Below are 12595 nucleotides of genomic sequence, written 5' to 3'. Positions count from 1 at the left end.
GATCAAAAGGCATACCGGTCTATGATAGGTTCATTACTTTATCTTTGTGCTAGTAGACCAGACATTATGCTCAGTGTATGCATGTGTGCTAGATTTCAATCCGACCCCAAGGAGTGTCACCTTGTGGTCGTTAAGCGAATACTTAGGTATTTAGTTTCTACGCCTTGCTTCGGGATCTGGTATCCAGAAGGGTCTACCTTTGACCTAATTGGATACTCAGACTCCGACTATGCCGGGTGCAAGGTTGATAGGAAGAGTACATCAAGGACGTGTCAGTTTCTAGGAAGGTCCCTGGTGTCCTGGAGTTCCAAGAAACAAACATCTGTTGCCCTATCCACCGCTGAGGCCGAGTACGTTGCCGCAGGACAGTGTTGCGCGCAACTACTTTGGATGAGGAAAACCCTCCGGGACTTTGGCTACAATCTGAGCAAAGTCCCACTACTATGTGACAATGAGAGTGCAATCCGCTTGGCGGATAATCCTGTTGAACACAACCGCACTAAGCACATAGACATCCAGCATCACTTCCTGAGAGACCACCAGCAAAAGGGAGATATCGACATTTATCATATTAGCACCGAGAACCAGCTAGTCGATATCTTCACCAAGCCTTTGGATGAGAAAACATTTTGCAGGTTGCGTAGTGAGCTAAATGTCTTAGATTCGCATAACTTGGATTGATCTATAGCATACATGTGTTTCATGCCTTTGATCATATTACTTTGAGCTTTTACTTCGTTTATTTGTGGTGCTCAAGTTGTACAAGTCATCCTCACAAGTCCATATGCAAATGATGCACATATGTAGGGGGAGATGAGCTACAACTTGACTCTTTTGAGACTAACGTATTTGTTTGAGTACACTTGAAGTAGTCTCGAAGGACCATTGAAAGGGAAAATGAACTTGGGCAATGAAAAGGCTTCCACTGCACTTCGGTATAAGTGTATTTAAATTCCAAGTTCATACTAATGCTCTCATTGCCTTTTTTGCTCTTATTTGACATTTTGGTGAGGCAATGGGGTAACAGGGCAAAAAATTATCTCGTTTTGGTGCTTAATGCCAAAGAGGGAGAAATTAAGGGCCAAAGCAAATGGATCAGCCAACCACTTGTGAATTTTGAAAACAGTAGAGTTAGAATTTGTAGTTCATCCAAATTCCTCTTACTGCAAAATGTGGTCTCTTATGGGGAGAATTTTGATTATGGGAAAAAGGGGGAGTTTTTGGCACATGATCAATTTTATTCTTGGAATATCTCTCTATTTGCCCAAACAAGTGTTTGACTTAGAGATAGGAAAAAGAATTTGATTTGCAAAAACAAACCAAGTGGTGGCAAGAGTAATCCATATATGCCAAAATCCTATGTGAGTAAATTTGGTCTCAAATTTGCACTTATTAGTTGTTTTTTAATGCGTTGGCATAAATCACCAAAAAGGGGGAGATTGAAAGGGAAATGTGCCCTTGGGACATTTCTATAATTGTTTTGGTGATTAGATGCCCAACACATTGCTTTGTGTTTATATGTGCTAACTAAGTGAGAAGTGAAAATCAAAGAGAAAGGTATGTCTCTGGACTTAGTAAATTGTTTTTGGTTACTAACATGTTTATATAAGTGCTAGAGACATGACCAAGAAAAGAGAAAAATGATGGAAGAAATAATGGCTCAGGACAGCCAAAAACCAGCACCAGCCTGACACACTGAACTGTCTGGTGGTGTACTGGACAGTGTCCGGTGCCCCAGGCTGGCTTGGCGCCAACTAGGCACTCTCGGGAATCGACGGGGCGACGTGGCTAAAATTCACCGGACTGTCCGGTGAGCCTTCTGCGCCCGCGCCTAAGTACTTTGGCGATGAACTCGTCGCTCTTGGGAAAAGCCGAATGAGTCGCGGCTATAATTCACCGGACTGTCCGGTGAGCCAACGGCGCTCGCGGCCAACGGTCGGCCGCGCAATCAGCGGGCAACGCGTGGCCCGCGCCAACGGTCGGTTGGGTACACTGGACTATCCGGTGTGCACCAGACAGTGTCCGGTGCACCAAACGGTCCCGAGGGCCAACGATCGGCTACGCCCGATATGGAAGGAGATCGCGCACCGGACTGTTTGGTGACCACTCGACAGAAGGCAAGAATTGCCTTCCAAGTTGATCTCCAACGGCTTCTAGCTGCCTTGGGGCTATAAAAGGGTCCCCTAGGCACATGGAGCAGTACACCAAGCATTCACTAAGCATCCTAAGACTCCCAGACTTCGCCTCCACGCATTTGATCGATTACGTTAGTGATTTGAGCTCCGTTTGAGTTGTAAACTCTCTATGCTGTGTTTCGAGCTCAAGTCTTGACTTGTGTGCGGGTGTGTGCTGCGGATTTGAGTCTTGCGTGTGTTACTCTCTCTCTCTCTTACTGTTGTGCTTCTCTTGTGATAAACTTGTAAGGGCGAGAGGCTCCAATCTGTGGAGATTCCTCGCAAACGGGAGAAAGACTATAAGGAAGATAACCGTGGTACTCAAAGTCGATCATTGGATCGCTTGAGAGGGATTGAGTGCAATCCTTGACCGAAGGAGGTCACCACAACGTGGAAGTAGGCATTGGCCGAACCATGGGATAAATCACTGTGTCCTGTGTCCATCTTATTTTGTGATTGGCTTTCTTCTGAAGTTCACACTCTAGCAACTTGGTTTTGTCCACACTAACATTTCATAACCAAGTATTTGCTATTAAGTGTTAAATTTCGCAGGATCACCTATTCACCCCCTCTAGGTGCTCTCACTTATCGCCTGAGACGGGCTCGGGCGAGATGGATTTGGCGGCCCTAAGGCGAGGTAGCCTTGGGCGAGGCGAAGATGGGGGACCTGAGTCGTGTCAGGCTCACGCGAGGCGGAGGCCTGCCCGAGTATATGACTACTTCGGGATCGAGCTTGGGCGATTTGGAGATTTTGAAGGACCCTCCGGGAGGAGGCTTGGTCGGAATGGTGCTTTTATGGGGAAGACCCCCGAAGTGGACCTCGGGCGAGGCGGAGACCTGGTTCCCCTATGAAAGTACAATCAACCCCAACTGATGGTTTTGGTGATTTAATAACAAAACAAATAAGGGTACTAACAAGTTTGCTCCTAGTGTATGCTCAGAATCTACAGAAATTTAAGGATTACAACTTTTGTTGAGTATTCAAATATGAAGTTTTAAGGACAAATCAAATACATTAGTGGTGCCTTGAAAAGACTTAATGCGACAGACGTATAAAATTTTATGTATATCTTGAGTCGCAGGATCTAATTCTTCCTTAGTAGTTTTGGCAAAGGTAATGGTGTTTGCTATAGCTCAAGCCTCCAAATTGAAAAGCTATTTTGGAAACCAAAATCTCTTAAACGCTTGGCCATTCGTAGGACACATTGAACACATCTGTAACTGCCACACCCGGTTTTAGAAGGCAAACTGAATGCGAACCATGTACGTGCCAGGATCACAAATTCACGTAAACAACAATTACATAACTGGACATCATCACACGTGCTCAAATAATAACATAAAGAGGTATTGATTTGGTTACATCATGATGTCCGAGACACTATCGGAATCCCGCTCTTTGCGAGTGTTTTTTGTCGGGCACTCGGCAAAGTCACACTCTTGGTAACGACCCCGTTTACCAAGAGTAGGACACTCGACATAGTGTCACACACTCGGCGAATGATGGCGCTCGATAAAGGGCCGTCAACAGTCGTCTATAGTTGACAGCCGTTACCTTTGTCGAGTGCCAGGCATTGGCACTCGATAAAGAATTTACTTTTCCGAGTGTCGCCCGGGAGACACTAGGCAAACCATGCTTTGCCGAGTGCCAATAGTGGACACTCGACAAAGTATATTTTTATTTTTTTCCTTTTCCCAACCAAACTTTTTGTGGTTTGTTCCTACGCTATGTAGACTCACATGTTCTATTTTGACACAATTATAAAAATGTTTGCTATAACTATTAGATTTTGTTCGTTTAATAGAATTTCCTCGGATAATTTAGATTTGAACTGCAAGTGACTCCAAACATGAAAAAACCGTGAATGTAAAATGATATTCATGTTATTTAGCATAAGTTACGACCGATTTTAGAAGCAGACCGAAATTTTTGAGCACCATTAAAGTGACCCTCCTACTCGCTCTCTCACACTCTTTGCTTGAGATTGCATTCTAGTAGGAGATTGAGTGTTCCTAGTGCATTTGCATCATTTGGTGATCTTTGATACACTAGGTGGTACACCGTGCATGCGTCATCGGCTTGTTACTCTTGGAGGTTGCCGCCTTCTAAACAACTCAGTGGTGTCTCCGTCCAGCACTCCGTGAAGATTATGGGGCAGTCGCGATGGTGATTGTGAGGGGTTTGCGCTTACCCCGCCAAGCGACAAAGGAGACGCTGGTGGAACCGAGGTATTGAGTGATTCTTGTTTCCTTAGCTCAAAGATCAAGCTGTGTCTTGATAGACAGGCAGATGAGAATTTGGAGTCCACCTCAATGTCGATTTGGGGTGATCGACAAATCACAGATACCACGGAGAAAATTTCGATGTCTCTTTTTATCTCTTACTTGTTTCAATTGCAAGTAGTTAGTGATTATTGAGTTGTCATTCATTTCTAGCTTTGATATTGTTGTTTCACATTAGTTGCATATTTCTAGTAGCTAGAGAATTTATATCTCTTGTCGTATTGATTAAATTTTTCTAGTATCTTTAATCCTAGTCAAAACCGTCTATTCATCCCATCTAACCGATGTCCTAGATCCTACAGTAGTGGTATCTTTATGCATTTTTACTCAAGCATTTTTTACAAATCACAAATATAAAAAACATATATTATAAATAAATAAATAAATAAATCCCAAGTTCTAACAAACCTCCAGCCCAACAAGCCCAGCAGGCTTCGACGGCCACCTAGGGCTTTCCTTCCCTTTCTCTCCCAACTCCCAACGATTCTAGAACACCTTGGTGGCCTCCGCGTCTCGCCGCCTCCCCGGACTCCGCATCCAGCCCCGGCACTCGCACTCCCAAAGCAGCGGACACTAGTAGGGTTTAAACTTTCCCCCCGATCCGCCTCGCCTCCGGCGCTGTCGCCTGCCGCCAGACCAACGCCCCCACACCCAGCCGGAGACGACGATGGTGGGGCTCGGCTCGATGGCGGGCTATGGGATCCAGTCGATGCTCAAGGAAGGCCACCGCCACCTCTCCGGGCTCGAGGAGGCCGTGCTCAAGAACATCGACGCCTGCCGCGAGCTCTCCGCCATCACGCGCACATCCCTGGGCCCCAACGGTGAGTCGTGCTCCGCGTGCTCCTTCGTTTCGTTGGCGCGGGTTGTGGGCTCGGTGGCGGTTAATCGAGTGAGAGGATCTGCAGCGAGGATAGCGTGTTCAGTCCTCGGTGGGGTAGCGTGAGGCTGCCGGATCGAGCTGTTGGGGAGCGGGCAGGGATTGAGAGGATCTGGAGTGAGGAGTGGCCTGGTTGTTGGAGCTTATTGGGATACGGCTGACGAGTGTTTGAGTAGTGTGAGGCGGTGTTGCACAGTGGTGGTCGTTTTAAATCACATTTGGCTTTAGTCGTGTACAATGTTTGGATTACGAGCAATTAGTTTGTCTATAGTACTACTAGTCTTTTGCAATACGTTTTGTGTCTGACAAAATTTACTTAGATGCTGAAACCTTCTAGTGATCGACTGCTTGATGTCGTAGTTTTACTTGTTTTTTTATGTAGGAATGAACAAGATGGTTATCAATCACTTGGACAAGCTGTTTGTCACAAACGATGCTGCCACCATCGTGAATGAGCTTGAGGTTCAGCACCCGGCTGCTAAAATCCTGGTACTGGCTGCCAAGGCTCAACAGGAGGAGATTGGGGATGGAGCCAATCTCACCATATCGTTTGCTGGTGAACTGCTTGAGAAGGCTGAGGAGCTCATCAGGATGGGCTTGCATCCGAGTGAGATCATCATTGGCTACACCAAAGCCATCAACAAGGTGACACCCCTCCCCCCGACTCCTGTAGGCTTCTGTACAACATTGACATGCAGTCTGATAGCAGGTCCTTTGTGCTTTGTATTTGGTATGCAGACAATTGAAATTTTAGAGGATCTTGTTGAGAAAGGCTCAGAGAACATGGACGTAAGAAACAAGGAGGATGTTGTGTTGAGGATGAGATCTGCTGTCGCAAGCAAGCAGTTTGGCCAGGAGGATATGCTGTGCCCTCTTGTGGCTGATGTAAGATAATACATACCAGCTTACAGGGAACTTTGCTTTTTTCCCCACACACATCATACTGATATCAGCTAATAGTGGGTTGTAACTTTTTTAGGCCTGCATTCAAGTTTGCCCCAAAAATCCTGCAAACTTTAATGTTGACAATGTTAGAGTGGCTAAGCTACTTGGAGGTGGTTTGCACAATTCTTCTGTGGTCCGTGGGATGGTTCTGAAAAATGATGCTGTTGGTAGCATCAAAAGGGCGGAGAAGGCAAAGGTACGCTAAAAATGCTACTTTTCATTCACATTTCACACTGGTTATACCTGTCAAAGTTCTATGCCCTTCTTTTCTATTGACTTTGAAGTTCTTTAAATGATGAAATGGGCCATGGATGGAGCTCTAGATATTATTTTCACAAGGTTATTAGTATTTGTTGTTGGAAGCTCAAGGATAATCATTTACTCATGGTGATTAAGTCACATGTTCTTTGTTTGTATATTTTGTTACTGTTAAGTGAATCATGTATGCTGATGTAGCATTATCACTCATGAAGCTCTGGCAAACCAATTCCTTCATTGCTGCTAAAGGCAATGAATGGACATGGACTATGATTTTAATTAGATGGGCAGTTATATGTTATAATATGGTATAGAAATTCAATGTGCAGAGGAATCTAACCAATTACGACCCAGTACCCATCTTTTTTCTGTATGATGTCTGGCAGTGTTTCTTCCTGAATTCTAAAACCAATCAATATTCAGATTGTCGTATTTGCTGGTGGTGTCGACACCTCGGCAACTGAAACAAAGGGAACCGTGTTGATCCATTCCGCTGAGCAGGTATGTTCTTACTCTGAGAATCTTTTTTGGCCTCTGTTAAAGGTGTTCCTACTTTTACTACGCTCATGATAGGTTTGAGTTTTGCAAATTGTTCAGTTGGCTTTGTGTGTTTTACATTCTGTAGACGTGCATCAACAGTACGTTCCTTTTTTTTATAATTTGTGAATTGGTTTCTTATGTGTATGCTGAACTAAAAATCGGGAACATGGTGTTTCTTTACTTCTCTAGCACATTGCAAACTGTATCTGCAAATATCTGTTGGAATTTATAATACATGTGCTTTTGCAGCTAGAAAATTATGCTAAGACTGAGGAAGCTAAGGTGGAGGAGCTTATCAAAGCTGTCGCTGACTCTGGTGCCAAGGTTATTGTCAGTGGAGCTGCAGTGGGTGACATGGCACTTCATTTCTGTGAACGTTATAAGTGAGTTTTTTTGCTTTTCATATGTGTCTTGAACTGAATAGGTTACCTGAATTATCTGTGCAGTATTGTCTTTGTTCAGTTGTTGAAAATTCCTTTAGACTGGAGAATTATTGTATGTATGTTATATTCTCCAATATTGGGGACTGTATGAGTGTATAGGTGTTGACCTCTTTGTTAGCCTTTACTTATTGATGTTCTGTTTGCAGGCTGATGGTTCTGAAAATCAGCTCGAAGTTTGAACTAAGAAGGTTCTGCCGTACTACTGGGGCTGTTGCAATTGTAAGTTCTGATTTTACAGATGTATTTGTTCCTGTGTCGTGGTAGCATTCTTAAATACTTATTCTGATAATCTGATTTTGGTTTTTGTGTTTTTGAATTATATAGTTGAAACTTAGCCAACCCAATGCGGACGAACTAGGATACGCAGATTCTGTTTCTGTAGAAGAAATTGGTGGTACTCGGGTACGTTCTACCTGTTTTTACAGAAGATATATTTTTATTTTTCCTTGGCAACATTCATTTTTTTTGTTTATATAGGTTACTGTCGTCAAGAACGAAGATGGTGGAAATTCAGTGGCTACTGTTGTCCTGAGAGGCAGTACTGACAGTATACTAGATGATCTTGAAAGAGCTGTTGATGATGGCGTCAATACATACAGGGTATGTCTGTGGTATCTATAATAGATGCGACCTAATTCTTTTGTTGTATTGTAACATCCATGTCTGTTTAGCTAATCTATCCAAGTTCTCACTGTTTTTTTATACTAGTCAATGTGCAGGGACAGTAGGATAATTCCTGGTGCTGCTGCAACAGAAGTTGAGCTGGCAAAGAGATTGAAGGAGTTCTCTTTGAAGGAAACAGGGTAAGTTTGTTTCTATCATGATTAATTAATAACTTTTCAGTTTTCATGTACAAGGTAACAGTACATCTGCTTTCAATATGATCAGGGTTAACCCTTCCTCAAAATAAAAACAAACAACAATCATTTTTTTGTAGTTTATGGATACCACCATGAAGTGTTGGGTTTGATGATTGTACAGGTTGGACCAGTATGCCATTGCGAAATTTGCTGAAAGCTTTGAAATGGTTCCAAGAACCCTGGCAGAAAATGCTGGACTTAGCGCAATGGAGATAATATCCTCTCTTTATGCTGAGCATGCTAGTGGCAATGCGAAAGTTGGCATTGATCTGGAGGAAGGCGCCTGCAAGGACATCTCGACTTTAAAAATATGGGACCTCTATGTCACAAAGTAAGTCAGTATGAACAGTAGGTTAGAACAACAGTGTTGGGTTTTCAAACTTTTTTGTGGTAATTGAACATGTGCTCATTGGGTATGGAAAATGTTCGCACAATTGTTGGTCTACATAGGCGTGTCTTCAAATTGGGTGCGTGGGTTTGCGCATCTTGTGTGGCAGTTTAAGCTGCTTATGGTGATCCCTTGGTAGACTTCTCACTTAGCTTATTTTGCCGTACAGGTTTTTTGCCCTAAAATACTCTGCCGATGCTGCTTGCACGGTGCTGCGGGTTGACCAGGTATGACTTCTAAGCTTATGTTCTAAATTCTTTTGTTTCAAAGGTCGTAGTGGCAATATTTGAATAATATAAACTCTCCAGATCATTATGGCAAAGCCGGCAGGAGGTCCAAGAAGAGATGCCCAGCCTGGTGGCGGGATGGACGAGGATTAGTTTGATTATAGTTGTTTTCTTTGTATCACGTATGTGAGGTTTCAGAGCAGAGATCATACTTTATCTTGGCTTTTGGTTCTGTAGAAGGTTTGGGTGCCTGGAGTTCACTTTTGGAAGGTCTGCACGGTTGCGCGGATATCACATAGGCAATTTGTATGTTTTTTCCTGGTGTATTGCGGTGCGGATGTATCAAATGATTCATTACAGGGGCCGTTCCGTCAGTTCATCACACCAACTGAGCTCTTGTAATGTCTCGTTTGGTTGGGTTGAGTACTAAAGATTAGTCATTTCATTTTAGTCCTTAAATTGCCTTAAATTGCCAAGCGGAGAGACTAAAATAAGGACTAAACTGTTTGTCTTAGTCTGGAGTAACTAAAAGAGACTAAACAATATTAATTCCACCTTTTGTCATCTTTTCTTTTATGTCAGTTATATTGATGGCAAGAGAATGCTAAGGGTATTTTAGTTCTGTTATGATTTATTTAATGAGTTTTAAATACGTAGGCACTAAACTTTAGTTTTTTAATTAAATTTTAGTCCCTGTATTAAAGGAACCAAACGGGCCTAAAAGTGTTACTTTAGTTTTAGCTGAAGTTAGGAAAGTTGTCTTGATGTATATTGATTTGGGTAAAGTTGAATGCAGTCGTTCGTTCCCATGGTGAACATTCTTGTGTGTATGGCAATTGGCAAGGTTGGCAAAGTCTGGTAGTTGGAGGACCAACCTTTTCCATCTATCACTACGAACTGAAAGCAGCATGCGAAAAAACAATTCAATGCTAAACTGGAATTAATAAGCCAATGCGGTGTTTCGTTTCTATGTACTAAATTTTTGCTGCTATGTTTTATTTCATTTTAGTCTCTAAATTGTTAAAACTGAAACCAAACACCTCCTAAATTGCCAAATACATGAACTAAAGGAGGGGTTATCTCTATTTTAATCTCTGTGTTTGGAATTTAAGGACTAAAAGGTACTAAATTGGAGGACTAAAAATATTAGTCTTTAGAAACTAAACATCTTTAGTCCTTAGTTTTTAATCCTGATTAATCTTTATTTTATCAAACAGAAGGACTAAAGTAGAGATTAATAGACTTTAGTCTCTAATCCATCATATGGATGCTAAGAGGGACTAAAGGATAATATTTACTCTAATTGTCCTTGCCTAGAAAACTAGCGTGAAACAAGAAAAAAATGATATTTCAGTCTTTATGTATTGCATTTAATGTATTTAGAATATATTTAGTCACTACAATCAAACAAAGTAGAGACTAAAGTTTAGTCCATGAACTAAGGGCTTGTTTGGGAGGGTTCCGACTCCTTTAAAAATGTCTCTGGCTCCAACTCCTCTACAGGAGCAGCTTCTATACAGGAGCCAATACCTTTAGCAAATCGTTTGGCAAATTCCTCCTTGGGGTGCGTGTCGTCGCAGCAGACGTTGAGGGAGGCCTCACAAGGGCGTGTGACCCCAAGCGTAAGGAGGCGGCGCACCTGTACAATGTCAGGATCCACAAGATGGTCGCTGGCCTCAACGTCAATCCGGGCTTCACAACCATGTTGGTGTTTCTGGACATCTCACATCCTAGACGACCTCATGGAGCACTGAAAGTCGCCTAGAGGGGGGGGGGGTGAATAGGGCGAAACTGAAATTTACAAAGTTAATCACAACTACAAGCCGGGTTAGCTTTAGAAATATAATCGAGTCCGCGAGAGAGGATGCAAAACAAATCACAAGCGAATAAAGAGTGTGACACGCGGATTTGTTTTACCGAGGTTCGGTTCTCGCAAACCTACTCCCCGTTGAGGTGGTCACCAAGACCAGGTCTCTTTCAACCCTTTCTCTCTCTCAAACGGTCCCTCGGACCGAGTGAGCTTCTTCTTATCAATCAAATGGGAACAAAACTTCCCCGCAAGGGCCACCACACAATTGGTGCCTCTTGCCTTGGTTACAATTGAGTTGATCGCAAGAAAGAATCAAAGAAGAAAGCAATCCAAGCGCAAGAGCTCGAAAGAACACAAGCAAATCTCTCTCACTAATCACTAAGGCGTTTTGTGGAATTTGGAGAGGATTTGATCACTTGGGTGTGTCTAGAATTGAATGCTAGAGCTCTTGTAAGTAGTTGAAGTAGGAAAACTTGGATGACTTGAATGTGGGGTGGTTGGGGGTATTTATAACCCCAACCACCAAACTAGCCGTTTGGTGGGGCTGTCTGTCGCATGGTGCACCGGACAGTCCGGTGCACACCGGACAGTGTCCGGTGCGCCAGCCACGTCACCAGGCCGTTGGGTTTCGACCGTTGGAGCTCTGACTTCTGGGCCCGCCTGGATGTCCGGTGGCACACCGGACATGCACTGTAGAGTGTCTGGTGCGCCACTTCGCGCGTGCCTGACTTCTGCGCGCTCTGGCGCGCATTTAATGTTGTAGCAGGTGACCGTTGGCGCCGAATAGACGTTGCTCCGCTGGCTCACCGGACAGTCCGGTGTACACCAGACATGTCCGGTGAATTATAGCGGAGCGAATTCCCGAAGCTGGAGAGTTCTAGAGTCGCTCTTCCCTGGGGCACCGGACACTGTCCGGTGTACACCGGACAGTCCGGTGAATTATAGCGGAGCGCCTCTGGATTTTCCCGAAGGTGAGGAGTTCAGCATGAAGTCCCCTGGTGCACCGGACACAGTCCGGTGCGCCAGACCAGGGCACACTTCGGTTATCCCTTTGCTCTCTTTGATGAACCCAATTCTTGGTCTTTTTATTGGCTAAGTGTGAACCTTTGGCACTTGTATAACTTATATACTAGAGCAAACTAGTTAGTCCAATTATTTGTGTTGGGCAATTCAACCACCAAAATCATTTAGGAAAAAGGTGTAAGCCTAATTCCCTTTCAATCTCCCCCTTTTTGGTGATTGATGCCAACACAAACCAAAGCAAATATGGAAGTGCATAATTGAACTAGCTTGCATAATGTAAGTGCAAAGGTTGCTTTGAATTGAGCCAATATAAACACTTATAAGATATGCATGGATTGTTTCTTCAATTTTTGACATTTTGGACCACGCTTGCACCACATGTTTTCAAAGTTCTTTTGCAAATAGTCAAAGGTAAATGAATAAGATTTTTCGAAGCATTGTCAAGATTTGAAATTTTCTCCCCCTGTTTCAAATGCTTTTCCTTTGACTAAACAAAACTCCCCCTTAATGAAATTCTCCTCTTAGTGTTCAAGAGGGTTTTGATATATCAATTTTGAAATACTAGTTTCTCCCCCTTTGGAACATAATAGGATACCAATTTGAAATTTCCAATTGAAAATCATTTTAAAATTGGTGCGGTCCTTTTGCTTTGGGCTCATGCTCTCTCCCCCTTTGGCATAAATCGCCAAAAACGGAATCATTAGAGCCCTCTAAGTAACTTTCTCCCCTTTGGTAAAAATAAAATGTGAGTGAAGATTATACCAAAG

At 43.3% G+C, this 12595-nt stretch overlaps 1 protein-coding gene across 1 annotated transcript; it reads left to right on the top strand.

Moving 5' to 3' along the window:
- The first annotated feature begins 5077 nt into the window (after positions 1 to 5077).
- Positions 5078 to 9377, top strand: LOC103654524 (T-complex protein 1 subunit theta-like). The gene is made up of 13 exons (NM_001346836.1): positions 5078 to 5278; positions 5717 to 5979; positions 6073 to 6219; positions 6314 to 6475; positions 6961 to 7038; positions 7327 to 7460; positions 7667 to 7739; positions 7845 to 7922; positions 7998 to 8120; positions 8229 to 8323; positions 8502 to 8711; positions 8938 to 8995; positions 9077 to 9377. Exons 1-13 carry the CDS (start codon positions 5125 to 5127, stop codon positions 9146 to 9148), a joined length of 1647 nt encoding a protein of 548 aa, NP_001333765.1. The 5' UTR covers positions 5078 to 5124; the 3' UTR covers positions 9149 to 9377.
- Positions 9378 to 12595: the final 3218 nt, after the last annotated feature.

The sequence above is a fragment of the Zea mays genome, chromosome 4, assembly GCF_902167145.1.
Source record: "Zea mays cultivar B73 chromosome 4, Zm-B73-REFERENCE-NAM-5.0, whole genome shotgun sequence".
Lineage (NCBI taxonomy): Eukaryota > Viridiplantae > Streptophyta > Magnoliopsida > Poales > Poaceae > Zea > Zea mays.
The sequence above is the reverse complement of the archived record's forward strand: the minus strand, read 5'-3'. Positions and strand labels throughout refer to the sequence as shown.